Raw genomic sequence first — 17619 nt, 5'->3', positions numbered from 1 at the left:
GATTTTAATCATAGCACTAATGCTATTTCTAACCATAACAACAATACTAATAGACATAATAATAATAATAATAATAGTTTAATAATAGAATAAATCATCTCAGCCCATCTCAGCCCGGGGAGCAGCAGGAGGATCATGTGTCATTTCTTGCCAGGCTGGATCCGTGGGGAATGCTGAGAACAAGATTTGCAGCTCCCTCTCCTGCGGGTCGGGCTCAGCAGCAGCTCCTGCAGCAGCAGTGCCAGCAGCTCCAGCCTCCTCCTGCAGCCTCCAGCCCCTGGAGCTCTTTGATTTCTTTATTCTGAGGCTTTTCCCCCTGTCTGAGTTTTGGGAGCAGCTCTCCAGACGCCGTGCTGTGTGTGCAGGGATGGCTCTGCAGGGATGCTGGGCTCGGTCGGATCCGTGCCTGACAGCTTGACTGCCTGTCTGTGAGTGTTGCACCTTCTCCAGATACACTTTTGATACTATATGGATCTAAACTATGGATTTATCAGTGGAGTGTGCTGTGGCAGTTGCTGTGAGAGCAGCAGCACATCCAGTGCAGTGGGTTCCTGCTGCAGATTCCCCAGCAGCCTCATCCGCCCTGGGATTCTGCTGCCTTCAAAATTGCTTTGTCAGATCAGAGATCCTGAGAGACCTGTAGGAACTGTGTGTGCTTTAAAGGTCTTTTCATTAAATAGGAAAGCAGAAATATTGGGCTGCTGGCACTTGATTTTGTATGAAGGTTGTTATGTTTGTTTTAAGGAGAATAGTGGCAGGAGGTGCTGTGGGATTTACTGACATCAGATGTGCTGGTGCTGATGCATCCAGCTCCTGTTTGCAGGGTTGTGGTGCTTTGTGCAGGGGATTTGTTTAGAAATGCTGAAACCTTGAGATTTTCTTTCCCTGTCAGAGCAGTCGGTTCAAAAAATCCAGCTGTGTGTACTGGGCAGGATTTGTTGTGTCATTGGTTTGAATGGAGAACTGGTGGAATGGGGATGAGGGGAGAAGAGGAAGCAGGAGTGTTTCTCAGGAGAGGCTGCTCTGCTGATCCTGTGACTAATCACATCTTTTAGATCCCTTCATCTCTTTGTAACTGAGAGAGGGAGTTAATAGCCATGACTGTTTGCTCTGTTCTTGCCATGGAATCAGGCATTCAGAAGCCTTGTCAGGTTTCTGACCAGTTGGACAGATGCTGGGCACTGATGAGACAGCAGCTTTCAAAAGCTAAAATAGTATTTAATAATTAATGGATTTTCTTAACACTTTTTTGAAAAGTTTTAGAAGTTTTTCTGCCTTTCAAATGAGATGCAAGAGAATATGAATTACTGAGTCAATATTTACAGTATTATTCACTTCCCTTGTGGCATTTGACTATTTTCTCTTTTGCCTGACAACTCCTGTAAAGCTCCTTAGACGGGTTCATCTCAGTGTGTGCTGAACTTCATTTGAAATTAACATGGATAGCTGTGTTCTCTAGCAATGATTTCACAACCAATTTACTTCTGGTGACCTATTTTAGCTGTTGCATTGAAGGATTTGTCAATAACTTGGGTGTTTCAGCACGCTGGCAGTGGTTACAGCAGCTGAGTTGATTGAATGTCAGGAGTGATGCTGTCCACAGATGTTGTTTGAATAGTAGGTCATGTCTATAAACAGCAGCTATTGCTAAAGCAAATACCAACAACTACCTAAAATCATGCATAAATAAAATAACCAGGATTGTTACTGCAATGACAGAGTCCCAGTGCCCACACAGAGGTGAATGTAAATACAAGCACTTGGAAGTTCAAAAAAAGTGAGAATTAATATTCCCTTGGAAACAGTAATCAGCCCTTTTTTGCATGTACAGTGAGGTAACTTCATAATTCCCTGTGGTATTGTTCCCTGCTCCTCCACTGCTGGGAGCAGATTGTGCTTAATGTTTTGATTTGTAGTGAAGAGAAAAAGAATTAAATAGTTCAGTTATTGAGCTCTTAACTGTGGCTGTTCCTTTCCATCCTCAATTTCCCCAAAGCTCCACCTTTGCTGCAGCCAGTACCAAATGCAGCAGCAGTTGTTTGCTGACTGGAGATTTAATATCTGCTGACTCATTTGATTTATTTTTTCCTTTCCCACTCGCTAAGTGCATTTTGGAAATTAATTTACTGTGAGCTTTCTTTCCCCCTTAATATGTTGTATAACTTGCAGAGAGATCCATCCCAGACTCCTGACTCCTGTTTCTGTTCTCCAGCCCAATGGCTGTGACATTTTGTGTCACTCCATTGAGTGTTGGAGCATTTTGGGGAGCAGGACCCCCAGACCCTGACTTTGCCATGGCCTGTTCTCAGGGCTGGGTTTGACACACCTGGATGTTGTCTTTCCACATGAGCAGGGAGGTTGATTCATAGAATAATCAGAGATCTCAGGATGGTTTGGGTTGGAAGGGACCTTAAAGCTCATCCAGTTCCTCCCACCAAGCTTGGTGTCAAAAACTTGGAAGAATGATGAAACTTTCAGGGAGGGAGTTTGTCTTGCTGATGATCATGTGTCTTTGGATAAGTACAGGGCTTTACTCCTGATTTTAGTACTGGGACTTTCTTGTCTTTTGAAATGTTTAGTCCTTACAGTTATTTTGGATTTGGATTGATGTTCACAGCTCAGAAGGGTTTTTGTTTTCTCCATGACTTAGATAGAGGCTGTCTGTGGAGATTTGTTAGGGATGATGATTGATGATGATGATGATGATGATGATGATGATGATGATGATGATGATGATGATATCCATGTGCACAGCCATGGCCAAACCAACAATGGGTGTTACTGTCAAAAATACTCTGGGCTCTGTTAGTGCCCTTGACCTTAGGAAGGTTCAGTGCAGCTAATTCCAAGAGGGAATCTCTGTGCTAATAAAAGCTCATTTGGATGAATTTGGGGCTGTGTTTGCAGTGTGACATCCTTCTGGCAAGCAGAATGTAAAAGGGAACTGGGCAGGTGTTGTGGCCTCCCTGGCACTTGGCAGCTGATGGTTTGGGGTAGGTGCAGCTCATTTAAAATCAGGATTCTGGCTGCTGTGGCCAGGTGACCTTCACATGCTGCTGTGTGAGCAGGGGAGGATGCAGAGTGAGAGAATTGCCCTGTCTGGCATGAGTTCAAGGTGCCTGAGCATTGCTTCAGCAACACTGAGGGCTGGGAGCATTTCAGCAAGGGAAGGGGAACAGAAAACCTCTCCCAGCCTGGGCTGTGGTTCTTCTCTTTTTGGGAATGGGGGTGGACTGAAATTTTCTGTCCAAATTTTAGTTCTGCTCTTGTGCTGCAATTTACAACCTCCCATCAAGTCAGACATAACTCATGTGTAGCAGGAGTTGATAAAGTTAAATTATGGTGTAACCAGCCCCTCCTAGATTCTATAGAGCCATCCAGAGATATAAATATATCAAAATGCAGTTGCTTTTAGTATCATCAAAACGCATCAATGCTAAACAGACTATCGAGTTTTTAAACAGCTATTTAAGAAGTCAGTTATTTCAAAACTATTTTTAGAGATTTTAAAAGCTTCCCCTGCTCTAAGGGCTAAGAGCTGCTGAAATAGAGCCTGCATTTGAAATCCCTGGGTTTACTTTTCCCCAATCTCCAGAGCTGGGCTTCTTTTTGCTCTCAGGTGCCAGAGACTCCATGTGCTAAAGCATCTGGATTATGGGTGTATCTATTGTTCCTAATCTGGTCAGTTGATCAATGAAGAGCAGCCTGTAATTAATTGTATAATATTGTACACAATGTCCCACTTTGCATTTACCCAGATAGATTTGGGATTTGTTGGCTGTAGCTGCTTTCCTAAACAGTTTCAAGAGGATGTAATAAGCAGTTTTGTTCTTCCCAGCCTTCCTGTTTTTTAGCAGACAAATAATTTTAAAGGGACACCACTTCAAATTTCATATTTCATTTTTTTCCCTGGATCTCTTTTTTAATTTTTTTTTTATATAACATTCCAAATTGAAGGAACTCTATGAAGATGCACAGTTTGGTTTTTAGTGGGATCAACAGGAACAAGCAAAACCCTTCTGTCCTGAGGAGCTCATGGATTTCCTTGGAGTGAGCTGGGGCAGAGGTGGCAGGAGCAGCACTTTGCCCAGTTCCACTCTGCCAGAGGGAACCTTTATCCTGCTGCTCCCCTGAGCCAGGTGATGGGCCTGGAGGAGCTGCCTGTGCCTGAGCTGTGCCCTGTGATGTTGCAGCTGTGCTGTTGTGGTTTTTGTGCAGATGGAGGCAGCGAGGAGGCGGCAGAGCGAAGACAGGCCAGTGTGGAGTCCCGCCAGAGCCGAGCTGGGCCAGGTAAACGTGACTCTTGTTCTCCTCACAGCCACCTCCTGTTCACCTTTGGTACCTCCCACCTGCTGTGCTCTCCTTTGTACCCCTGGTTGTTGTCACACAAAGTGCTGAAGGAGCTCAGCCCCATCCCTGGCCCGGCACAGGAGGAGCTGCTGCTGCTTCCAGAGGGACACAGTGTTCTGCTGCTGGAGCTGCTGCTGGGATTCTCCAGCACACACCAGCCCCAGCCTGCATTTGCTTCCCAATTTTCTGCTTGCCTTCCCCTGATGTCACAGGGGGACCTGGCAGGTTCACCATGACCAAGTTATCCTTCCTCAAGCCCTGGGATGCAGTGGAGAAGGATCTGTGTCCCATCTGGAGATGGACAGTCCCACATTGCATCTTCTGCTTTGGTTTGTTTCATCCCACAGCAAGAGCACAAAAGGTCCCAGGAAGAAATTATTAAAACCAGGTTTATGTTCTTTAAATAACAACCCAACAGACTCTTTTGTTGAGTATCCATCACTCAGAGTAGGTTTGGTGGTTGGTTAACACCTCACAGAGCCCTGTAATGGGGATTTCTGTCCCTGACAGCAGCAGGTCTGAGATCTGTGCTGGCTTATGTGTCCTTTGAAGCAGCTTTACTTAGTTTTAAACATTTTCTCATTTGTGGGGGTTGTAAAAATGCTGTATGCTCACACATTGAGACTTTGAGCAGCATTTTTTGGAAGTACGGTTCTAGTAGGTTCCATGCACATTGACTTATTCTCTCTTTGGGATTACAACAATAATTTTCATTTCATTTAGGCTCAAGCCTGTTGTTGTCATGGTGTTCTAATGACTTATTATGTGGGCATCTTCTCCAGAGAATTGTTCTTTTTTTGTCAGTATTCCAGTGTTGCCTGGGTGAGATGATTTTGAGTCACTGAAGCTGTGATCAGAGTTAGGGGGATCTGAATTGGTAGCTAAAACCCTGAAGCTCCCAAGTGTCAACTGCTCTGTTCACATAGGATCTTTCAATTACTGTATTTAAATTTATTATTTTAAATTTTATTCTTTTAAAGTAAAATTAGGAAGGAGCTAGGGAATTTACAGCTGCACATGTCCCAGTTGTGTACAGGGAGCAGTTCTGTTCTTTCAGTTCTCTTTCAACCCATCTATTCTGGATCTCTGCTGCTGTGGCAAAGGCATGGGTTTTGGCAGAGTAAGAGGGATTTATTTTGTTTAGCAAATCCTTGCCCAAAAATCACCAATCTGTACCTCTTCACTTTGGTGACTGTGACTGAAGGAACTGTAGTAACTAGCAAGAAGTTTCAATGTGAGAGGGAATAGAAGGGGAAAAAGTAAAAAAAGCTTCCAAGTTGTTGGAGCAGCAAGCTTCTGAGCTAAATATTTCCATTTGCATCAGTGAATGCAGTTGTAGAGGAGGATTTCTGTAGCATGGAAGGAGATGTCTCATTTTCTCTAACTTTTCCCAGCTCTGTATCCATCACTTGAAATCTGTGCTAATGGGTGTTTTTCATGGTGGTGGCTTAAGGAAGTTGATTATCCTTGGATAAAGCATCCAGCTGAAATGGGGCAGTTGTTTTCCTGCTGTCTGACCTTCCACATTTCTGTGTCTGATGCTCAAGTGTCTTCAAAGCCAGGACAAGAGGAAGCACCTTTAAGGAATGGCTGAGTGGTGATGCTGGGCTGATGGTTGGGCTTGATGATCTTAAAGGTCTTTCCAACCTGATTGATGATGTGATAGTCTTGTAAAACTCCAGGAAATAGTTTATTAGTTCAAATGTGCACTTTGCAGAAACATTTTATTTACATATATTAGATAAGCAAACAGTTAAAGTTCCAGTTCAGCCATCAATGAGCCCTAATTCTGGGGTTTGATAAGCCAAATATTCTTTCTGATGAGAAGAAATTTCAGACTGTTTCAGGGGTTTTGTTTGTGTGTTTATTTACTCTGCCAAGGAGGAGAGAGAAGTTTTGATACGTGTGGAATGAATATGGTACCTTGTGGATGTTTCATGAGTTTACTGTTTCATTGTAAAGCATTTGAATTTTAGGAGGGAAAGCTTTGCCTACCTATAATTATTTTATTTCTATATAAGATACTTCCTTTGATTTTGAGTAGATTGATCAAAGACAATGGGAACTTACACCATAATAACCAGTGAAATGCACAAATATGTTGCATTGTTCACATTGTACTTTGGATATCCATCACCTTCTCTGAAGTACCATGCACTCTGTCTTATTTCCACTCTGGTCCATCTCCCTTACTGCAAACATTTTCTCTTTTAAACAAACTCTCACAAGCCATTGAGAGCAACACAGCTATCCAGTGGAAATCCAATGAGGAATGGAGGGAAAACATCAACAGGAACTAAAATCCATCTTGTAACAGTGTGATCCAAGTCTGGTGAAATATTAATGAACAATTAGTGATGTATTAATGTTTGGGTTGGTTTTGCATGTGGATTATTAGTTGTGTGAGTTAGGTTGTTCATCTTACTGACAGTGGAGATCCAGGTGTCCTTGATCCCAGGGTTCCTGTACCTGCAGCTAATGGGAGGAAGAGCCCTCTGGCTCCTGACTCTTGCTGATCTGCAGCACCTTCCCTTCACTGGTCATTGAGATGGGTTACAATTAGCAACAAGTCCTTTAATTGTTCTGTCTTCACTTGTTCTCATGCTATTCCATGTATTTCACTGTGGATCTGCAGTGACCCTCACATTTGCTTTGTGTGTCTCTCAGGAGACTTGGAGCTGGTGGCTGTTTTTAGAGACGTTTGTTCTTCATTTTATTTCTGCAGATTTTTTTAGGCTAAAGATCCTCCTATTGAAATTTAATTTAGCCGGGAGGATTTTTATTAGAAACTGACAATATGGTCGTTATATTGAAAACCGGTGACTCTAAGACTCTGAAAGAAATAAGAGCACTGAAAGAAATAAGAACACTGAGAGAAAATAAGAGCACTGAAAGAAATAAGAACACTGAAAGAAATTTTTCTTCATGTTTCTGCTGCTCATGTTGGAGAGAGGGGTGGTGAGATGCTCTTTGGAATTCCTTCAAGGGAAGTCGCACGCATTAAGGGAAGGAGCAGTTGACAAGTGAACCCCACCCAGGGCTCCCCCCCATCCAACCCTTTTGGAGCGATGGAATCAGAATTCTTTCCCTTGCATTCTAAGCAATGAATCTTTGTTTTCCTCTCCACACCAGGCACCTCCACAGAGAACGACTGTGCTTTTGAGGCCGAGTACGGCATCGCGCCGCTCGCAGTGACCGAAGGTATGCAGCACATTCGGATCATGGAGGGCATGTCCCGCTCCCTTCCATCCTCCCCCTTACTCACACATCAGTCTATCAGTGCTCGGCTCCAACCTGTGAAGAAGTTAACTGGTAAGGACTTAAAGAAAGTTCACTGGGGCTTTTAAGGTCTGTTAGTGCAAAAAAAAAAATCTGTAAGAAAAAGATGTGAGCGGTTTCTGTGTCAGTGATTCCCTTGTTTGTTGCAGCGTCGGTCAGACCCGGGGATGGATTGGATTTTTGTGTTGATAGAGAAATCTTTCTTTGCTGAAAAAGGTCTCTTTGATTTACAGATATTCTCCAGTTTTTGAGAAATTTCTATCAGAGTGTGTTTTAGTTCTGCTTTGTGTTGCTGTTCATGCACAGTTGAGGCATTGCTGTGATTTTAATGAAGTTGATGCTTAAATTTTGAATGCCAAGAGAACATCAGAGAAATGATGAACTTTTATAGCAAAGTGATTTGTTTATTTTTTTGGTTCATGCACATTTTTAGATACTATTTTGTTTATCTAACCTGTCTGGACTGTGGTATGAATACTTACAGCTGGTACAGTAGTGTGATTTTTGAAAACATTTGGAGTCCAACATCCATACAAAAGCCTGAAAAAAAATGTATTTCTGCTGGTTTTTGAGAAACTTGCTTCTTGCCTAAAATCTGACTATTCTATGCCCAGCTTTATGGTCAGCCAGGGTCCTGAGGTTGTGCTGAGGAAACGAGATTTTACCAGATATGATCTGACCTGTGGGTACAAAAGGGAGCTTTGATGCACTTGATGTCTTTTGTTTCCTCTGGCCTCTGGTGAAAGGAGAGCTTGGAAAGGATAGAGGGGATTTTGAGTGTGACAGTCACCATTCCATGAGTGGGCAGGGTTGCTCTTTGGAGCACATCACCAGTTCCTCAAAAACCCTGAAATTCCATCAGTGGCTGTTGCAGCTGCTAATTTACAGAGGGGGATTGGCTCAGAGTGCAAGAAGGGAGGTTTAGGTTGGATTTACAGAAGCAATTCCTGGCTGGGAGGGTGGGCAGGGAGCTGCCCCTGGATCCCTGGCAGAGCCCAGGCTCACACTGGACACTGGAATTGGAGCAATGGGACAGAGGGAGGGTCCCTGCCATGGCAGGGCTGGGCTTTCCTGTCCTTTCCACCCCAAATCATCCCATCATTCTATGATACTTTAATATTTTATAGTTCCTCATCTGTCTGATTTGTAACCAAGGCAGCTTTTTATCTACAGAAAAGTTAAAATGTCCATTTTTGGTAAAAAAAGCCTCAGGAATTCCACAGAATGAGAGTTTTCTACCCAGAGGGGCTAAGATCACTCACTCACATGTTGGTATCTGGGTTTGCTGGGTATGAAGACTTGGCTGGATTCAGAGGGTGATAAATATTCCATGTGGGTGCAGTTTTCCACTCTGCTGCATAGTCTGGTGATTAAGAAAAACAAAAACTAAGATCACTGTGGCTCTAAGGGGTGAAGTAATAGTCAGAATAAGTAATCAGCTCTCCCCCTCCTCTCTGTGTCACCTCTTGTTTAGCACTGGCTAAAAACATGTTTAAATCAGCATGCTCAACCTCAGTTTGTGTTATTAAATTTTTTTTGTAATAGTGGCTTTACCAACAAAAATAATGTGAAAAATGTATAATAGAGAGAAAGAAAACTCCTCACCCTCCTAGCCTGGGATAAGTGATGTAAAACCATTTTGGTTTGTGTCTGCAATAAAATTAGCACTTAAAAGTTACCATGCTTGTGGCACAAAGAGCAACTGCTGTTGAAACAATGGCCTTAAATATTCTATATTTTATATATCAAGGGTGTGTTGCTGCTGACTCAAAGCCATAAGTGTGATGAGAATAATGCAGGTGCTCTATGTACCTGCCTTGAGGACAAAGAGGGTTCCAGGAGGGTGCTTAGGGATGAATGTATAAAGTGCTTTTGGGAATTGGTGCCAAAAAATATGTGCATTAGGTTAATAAAGGAAATACTGGGCTGAAAGACTCATCTCATGTTTTATTCCACTGCTGTGGAATCCACCATGTGCAGAGGGTTTGCACAAAGGCCTGTGCTGCATCCCACTCCTCCTCCTCCTCCCCCTCCTCAGGAAGGAGTGTTCATTTGCATATTGTACATTTATATGCACAGGGATAATTTTATTCATCACTGTACTTGGCTATTGCTATTTTTTCTGTTGAATGACAGATTGCAAGCATTGGGATTCTCTTAGAAAGAGCACGTGTGTGAGAGTGAGGAGGGGAGAATATCAGCAAGAAATCTAGGAAAAGAAATCATGTTTTTCTAACAAAAACCTGCCCTGGATGTTTTAATTTGGATTCTCAGAGGTCTCATTCCTGCTTTATCCAGTGTGAATTGGTTGCTACAGTGTTTTCAGAGACATGGTCCTGGGGAACAGGTTTCACTGCAAATCCCCTCTTGAGAGTGTTCCTCCCTTGTGTTTGGGGATGTGGGAACTTTCCCTAAGAAAAAAATCCTTAAAAATCAGTAGGAATATTCCTATAAATCAGTGGGTTCAGGCAGTTAATAGCAGCCTCTTTCCTAAAGGAATTTACAGTTTCCACTGGATCCTTCAGAGATGTGAGAGCAGGGCTGAGCAGGATGGAGGTTTCTCTTCCCAGTGATGCCAGAAGGACCCAAACCCACCACTGGGGTTCTGAGCCCCTCTAGCCCCATCTGGGCTGGGGACCTCCCACACAACATTCCCTGTGCCACCATCACCATGTCATTTGTGGTGCTGGGGACTTGTCTTCTCCCCATCCCTCCTGGAATAGTTCACAAGGAGTGTCACATCTCCCTTCCCTGTGTCTTCAGCAAATGGCTCAATATTCTTTAATGTTAACTGTAATTGTGTGACTTAAAAGCTCAGATCTCTCTACTTGAAAAGTCTTGATCAGTGGTGAGAAGCCCAGATGAAGGATTAAGCCCAGAGGAAGGATTAAGCCCAGATGAAGGATTAAGCCCAGAGGAAGGATTAAGCCCAGAGGAAGGATTAAGCCCAGATGAAGGATTAAGCCCAGAGGAAGGATTAAGCCCAGAGGAAGGATTAAGCCCAGAGGAAGGATTGCTTGCCCTTGTTCTCTCCAAACTGTTGTAGCAGCTCAGCTGGTGGGAGCGTGACAGATGATGAGGAGCAGCATCAGAGGTGGGAGTGCTGGGGGGAGCTGTCAGTGCTGGCACATGTGGGAAGTGGTGAAGTCACTGCTCCTGGAAGTGCTCAAAAAATGTGTGGCTCTGACTGCATGGTTTAGTGTGGATGGAATGTGGCTGTGGTGCAAGGTTGATGGTTGGTTTTGATCATCTTCAAGGTCTCTTCCGACCATAATAATGATTCTGTGATGTGATTCTGTGATGGTGAGGCCCTGGCAGAGGGTGCCCAGAGCAGTGGCTGCCCCTGGATCCCTGGAAGGGTCCAAGGCCAGGCTGGACAGGGCTTGGAGTGACATGGGATACTGAAAGGTGTCCCTGCCCATGGTCACAGCAGTGACAGCTGCATGATATTTAATGTCCCTTTCAACCCAGGGCATTCTGAGATTCTGTGTTTGGCAATAAAATAAAATAAACCATCAGTGGAAGGGTTTGTGACAGTTCAGGGTTCAGTCCCTGAGCCCAGGCTCCAGCTCTGCCTTGCTGTGGCTGTGCTGGGTGTGACAGTGGCCAGTGTCTCCCTCCCTGTGCATTGGCTGTTTGAGCACATGCATTAAATGAAAAGCAGCTGGTGTTATTCTGGTAAATAATGTGTTTTTCCCCAGTGTTGCCCGTGGAGTACAAACCTTGCCCTCAGCTTGTGATGGCAGGTGTGTGTGTGAAGTGGCTCTCCCTGCTCTGCTGGAGCTCAGTGTGCCTTGGGGCTCTGCCACCTTCCCTGCCTGGGCTGGGGGTTCATTTGGGAGTGTTCTCCTGGCTCGGGGGCCTGGGGGATCTGTGCTGGTGCCACTCAGACTCTCAGCCACCTGATGGTGCTGCTGGCTGGTCTCAGCCTCTCTCTGTAAGGACAGAGCTCCTCACCTGTGTGGGGCCGCACGTACCTGGCAGGACTCTGTTCTCACAGGTGTTAGTTTGGGTCCTTAGTAGTGTCCAGCCATTTCCCTTGATTAATTATTCCAGCCATTTCAGTTCCAGTTATTTGCACACACTGTAGAATGCTGTTTTGGTGCAGCTCTCCTGCTGCAAACCTGTCTGGAGCGGATGCAGAATTTGTGCCGACCCCTTCCATGAGAACAGTGAAACCTGTCCCCAGCCGAGGGGGTGCTGTAGCTTTAAAGCATCCCAGAGCTTTCAGCATTTTAGTGTACATTGTTCCCAGAATCCATGTCACAGCTCCTTTTATGGTGCTGCCTTTTTTTCCTTTTCCTCTCGGCTGCCATGACAACAGCAGCACTGCACCATTCATCAGCTCTGGTCCTGCATCCCAGCCCCTCGCTTACTCCGAAATGTTGGGGACAGCATCCATGAGTCAGTCACTCGGCTCTGCTGATCCATAATTCCCCTCTTCTTCCAGCAGCTTGCTCCAGGAAAAGAGCAAATTAGGCTGCGCCACGGAAAAGGAGCTGTGGAAACCTTTCCTTTCCCCCCAGGGGAGGCACAGAGGCTCCATTTGCTGCAGCGTGCTGGTAGGAATGAGAGCAGCTCTGTAAGGCTGAAGAGAGGCAGGGCTGGGTGTCCATCAGCATCCCTGCAGCTGCTGCTGCTGCTCTCAGGGGCAGCGAGACGGCGCTTGTGAATTTTGGGAGCAGAGCTTGCCGTCGGCAGCAGGAGGTGTCACCTGTGCCATCAGCCTGAGGTGGGGCTGACAGGATGAAGGCAGTGCTGGGGAGAGGGAGGGATCACAGCAGGATCTGTGCCACAGCCCTCTCCAGGCAGCAGGAGCCCTGAATTCCAGCCTGCCTGCTGGGCTTGGGGAGAGCCAGCAGAGCCCTGTGAGTATTTGCACAATTTGTTCTTTGCTGGGGGGTGTGATTGGCATTCCTCAGCCTCCTCTGACTGCAGAGAGTGGAGGTGCAGGGAGGGATCCTGCTTGGGAAGGACGCCATTTCTAGGAGGGAGTTGGTATCACAGTGATGCTGCTGCTGCTTATTTGTCTTTTAGTTATTGCATTAGTTTTATATAATCTCACTTTGTCGCCTCCTTGCTCAGATGTGCAGAATTTCTCATGCGTAAAAGGAATGTGCCGTGAAAAAATTTGATTTCTGAGCATTTCTAAAATAGGGCTGCTGAGGAGTGAGTTGAAAACGCTACAGAGACCAAGTCATTTGTTTTCAAGATGTTAGAACAATGGGATTGAGATAATGTTTTCCTTTTGCTTTCTGAAATGACCACAAATTCTATTAGAGTGCTTTATAAAACCCCTTTGTGCTGAGGGAAATAAATATTTGCTTTTCACTGAAAGACTGAGCTTCTAGAAATAAAAGTAAATAAGCAATCATTACCGAGGTAGAATTTGAGGAAAAGCTGCTGAAGTTCCTCATGCTCATGTTGCAGCTGATTTTTGAAGCTTAAAATTGTTGTTGTTTGCTCCTTTTTAAGTCTTTTTATACACAGTGTTTGCAGTAGGCTTACATTTCTTTTGGTTCTGTCATCTGTCAGCATGACACTGCTCTGAAATTCCAGTTCCTGAGTGGGAGGGGAGGTTGGGGGTGAGGCCCACCCTGTGTCTCAGAACACACCAAGGACCCAGTTACCTGGAAAGTGCCACCAGATTTGGGGCATTCCAGGTGTATAATGTGCTTTTTTTGGGCATAATTACATTTCCTTTTGGATGAATGTGTCCCTGCATACTCACAGATGGACTTTTATCTCTACTAAACCAACGTAACTATTCATGTGAAATGGGAACATTTCCAATTTAAATTGTTTGGAGCTCCAAAACTGTCCCTGAAATTGATGCAGATAAATAGTTTGTCTGTTTATAACATATGGAATTAAACCAAATCCTGTGTTTAAAGGTTTTTGTTTGTTGGAGGCCTGTCAGACTCACGATGTTTCTGCATTAGTTTCAGGATGTAACTTTTGTTTTCTTAAATAAAGGGAAAGAAAAAACTGTCATATCATATTTACTGGCTTTTGAAAGACACCAGTTCTAGCAGGGATTTTCCTCAGTGCTGTTTTCAAGACAAACCCTTATCTGTCTTATTTTGACACCCAACTGTCTTTCATATTGACAGAGCAGAAATTGCAGGAGAAATATTCCCTGAAAATCACGTGTTTCCCTTTGGTGTTGGTGTGAGGTTGTTGCAGAACCTTTGGAATTTGCTCTTGCCAAGGATATTTTTATTTGCATCAAGGCTGTTGAACTGCTCAGCCTGGCAGAGGATGTGGTAAACATGTCATCACAGCACTGGAGCTGGGAAAAGGTGATAATGGCTCTGCATTTCAGATGATGCTCAAACAGAGGGAGAGCCCCATAAGCTTCTCTCATGTGGACAGTGTGTTTAAAAATCCAAAAAACCTGCCTTGAAACTCCATGGGTTTTCAGAGGCTCAGAGAGAGAAATTGTCCTTATTTCACACTGAGGCTGCACAAAATGGAGCATCTGTCACGATTACATTTCTGGTGGTGTGAGAATTTTTAATTTTTAGACATAGCTAAAAGGTTTCTGTAGCAAGAGGAGGTGGTGTAGAAAGCCTCCTGTGGAGTTAAATCAGGCCATCACTCTTCCCTGGGATACATCTCTGCTCCTGGAACGTGTCTCCAGAGGGGCTGAGAGCAGCAGGGATTCACTGGATAAACTCTGCAACAAGCCCTGGCATTCTCCTGGGCTGGCATTTTCTCAGGAAAAGCCCTCACCTCCAGCTGGAAATGTTCTCTGGTCCTCTCCTGCCTCTGTGACAGCAGGACAGATTGTTTTGGAAACTCCTTCCTGGGTGAGGAAGGGATGAGCACGGGGGGTGTTGGGTGGGTCACTTGCCCAAAGATTGAGCATTATTTCTGATGTGGTTTGTACCTGGCTGGCTCCAGCCATGCAGAAAGCCTCAACTCATGGTTTTATGAGCAGGTTTGGCTGATATGGCATTGCAGTGTCCTGGTGCAGAGTTTCTGTGGTGGGGAGAACAATCCCTCTGCAGGGGAAGGAGGAGCTGCCATGCCTGGGGTCTCCAGCAGAGCCAGACTGAGCATCACTCCTGGATCACTGGCTGATTCTTAATTCCTTTATTTCTTCTTGCCTGCTTTAGAAGGTGTGTATCTAATGGAGTTTGATTCTTCTCAGCCACAGAGTCACTTTTGGTGTGTCCTGGAGCCCTCAGGACCCTTTTGGTTGCTGATGCCTGCAGGTTGTGAAAGACTTAAACCTGAAATATCTACAAACATTTTCTCTGTAGGGATGGAGACAGGATCAGTAGGACAATACAGGTTTTATCCCTGTTGTGCTTTTCTTCTTGTCTTCTCAGCCATGGAAGTGAGTAGGTGTAAGTGAGAAAGTGGTTTTGGGAAGGGAAGTCACCAGATGGGTGTTTCTGTCAGTAAATGTTCCTGGCCCTGTTGCATGTCATGGCTGTTGCTCTTTCAGCTTGGAAAGGGGCCCTGAGAGTGCTGCCTTCCCTTTATTTCCACTTAAAGAACTAGACCTTCCCTTTATTTCCACTTAAAGAACTAGACCTGGTCCTGGGACATTGATGCTGTCACAGGATTTGTGTGCACCAAAGCCTCAGAGAGGTTTTGGGTTTTAAATCTGCTTGTGCTGAGGAGCATGGCACTCCTGTGTCAGTGACAGCCCCTTTCAGCCATCTGTGTTTACACAAATAATCACAATAATCCATATTTCAATTAAATCCTTGCCATGTGTCCTTGGCCCTGCTCTTCTGTGGAAGGAGAGGATGATGAGCAGTCATCACTCCTCAAAACAGAAAGTTCTAACAGCTCCTTTAATTTTGCAAGGAAATTAAGAATTGGAAAAGCAGATATGCTACCAAAAAGGAGAGGGTGCTGAATTAGCAATTTTCTTAGGTAAAACCCACCTTGTAAGTGCAGCATAATCCAGTTTTTCAAGTGTTAACAATCAAGTTCAGCTAATTCAGGCTTGTGCCTTGCCAGATAAGCAGCTTCATTTTAAGGATAGAATATTCTGTGGATCTGCTCCCAGCAGAGCAATAGGGATCCTAAATCCAGTTTCATATGAATGGAACAGTTTTGCATATGTGTCAGTGTAATTACAGCTCTGGTGGTATCCACTACCCCAACTAAATTATTTTTAGCTTAGCAAAATTTGAATGACTTGCACAGAAATAAAATTACCTTATGCATTCTTAATCTCTTGCCTTTATTTTAAATGCTGTTATCAAGCAGTGAGTTTATATTGGCTTGTAGCTTTGCAGTCCTGGTCATAGACAGTGGTTTAAACAGTGAACAGGATCCAGTCTCTCATTGCTCTAATTTGGGATTAATTGGGCTGTGAATAGTCAGGTATTATCCAGTTTGCTCTTCTCTCTTTCATGGTTACCTTGGTTTGATCCTGAGGTGATGGTGGGACAAGGAATGAGATTTTGTTTACATGCAGCTTGGGCTTGCTGCTGGTCTCTGCCCTGCCACTCCTGTTCCAGTTTAGTTTGCCAGGATAATTTGGTGCCTACCTTTGATCATTCTTGGCTTGTGAAACACTTCAGCAGTGTTTTTGCAGTGCTGTCTAGAGGAAATACTTTTTGTTATTATTTTTCAGTTCCTTTCCAAACCCCTGGTGCAGGTTTTAATTTTTTACTGCTGTAATTACAGAGAATCAGAATCAGAGCAGCTCATGTGTGATGCAGGCACTGCAAAGAAACTGGGATGAAAGCAAAGGAGGCTGAGCAGGAGGAGATGCTCAAAGGGCTGAATCTCTTCTGTGCTTGGATAGAACCCTCAACACCAGGCAGCTGATGGTGGTCAAGGCATCAAGTGCTGGAAAGGGCTTGGAGGGAGCTCTGGTCATCTGCACTTGTGTGTGTGGAACGTGTTAATTGAAGGAGGTGTGAAGGGCAGAGTTAATCACAGTCACAGAATGGTTTGGATTGGAAAGCACCAGTAAAAACCACCCAGTTCCAATGGGCAGGGATAGCTGGGTGCATGCACCTGTCAGTGGGAAGAAAAAGGGAGAGAATCACAGAACTGCAGAATGGTTTGGGTGAGAAGGGACCTTAAAGCTGCTCTAGAGCTGTGCAAGAGAGTAAAACACCAGGGAGATAAATTGCATTTCAGAGCTGTTTGTCTGGGACTTGCTCCTTTCTTCTGTATGAAGAATCATCAGTTCAATGTATTTTCTCTTTTTCTAGTGTCTTGAGCTAAATTAAGCTTTGTCAGTGTACACAAAGGATTTGACAGCCTGACATGTTCAGCATAGACCATTTTAAAAAGCCCCATGAGCCACAAGCCCCTGTTGGGGACACAGTGGCACTGGGCAACTTTCCCTGAGCTCTGTCAGCTTCATGCAAAGTGAGGGAAATGTGTTTGCTTCAGTGGATGCTGCATTAGTTTCTGATTTCTGTCAGCTTCAAATCTGAGTGTTGTTAGAAATTGGTGTAACTGGTTCTTTCTAAGCAGTTCAGTGACCAGGGTTGCTATAATTTGATTAAAGTGACAGAACTCTTTACTGCTCTCTGTAGACTAAATGTCCTTTGCAGTACATCCAGGTCCTTTTGGGACAGTTTTCCTCATTTTTAGTGCCAGTGCAATATGTGAGTCACTGCATTGCAGAAAGAACTCCAGGGTAGTAGGAGATTGAATGGGAAAAATGCAATTTAGCATTTGTGTTTTGTAGTATTCTCCTCTCACCTGTTTTAAATTTACCATTCAGTGAACTCAAACTGTCAGAGAAAGGGATACAAGTGCTTTAGGAATTCTTTCCCCTCCAGCTCTACCCTGCTTTTGTCATTTGGGAGGATCTTTGGGGTATTTGAGCAGATCTTATGTAGGCTTAAAATTCTGATTACGTGGTCTCATCCTGTGTAGTCACAGCTCTCCAGTCACTCTATTTATTCTTTTTTAGTGCAAACAAAGTCTGAAACTTGAAAAACTGTCTGCAACAGAAATATTGAACACTTCAGACAGAAATCTGTATTATTTCATTCTACA

The 17619-nt window shown here is 44.3% G+C and overlaps 1 protein-coding gene across 1 annotated transcript in view; it reads left to right on the top strand.

Moving 5' to 3' along the window:
• TANC2 (tetratricopeptide repeat, ankyrin repeat and coiled-coil containing 2) overlaps positions 1-17619 on the top strand; it is a gene marked incomplete at its 5' end in the record, with an annotated part of 105631 nt that overhangs the window by 7041 nt on the left and 80971 nt on the right. Inside the window, 2 exons of the mRNA XM_079327616.1 lie at positions 4219-4290; positions 7483-7662. Of these exons, the coding sequence (XP_079183742.1) occupies positions 4219-4290; positions 7483-7662 (252 nt within the window). The remainder of the gene's footprint in view (positions 1-4218; positions 4291-7482; positions 7663-17619) is intronic.

The sequence above is a fragment of the Erithacus rubecula genome (assembly GCF_903797595.1).
Source record: "Erithacus rubecula genome assembly, chromosome: 27".
Lineage (NCBI taxonomy): Eukaryota > Metazoa > Chordata > Aves > Passeriformes > Muscicapidae > Erithacus > Erithacus rubecula.
This window is presented reverse-complemented; position numbering and strand designations above follow the sequence as displayed.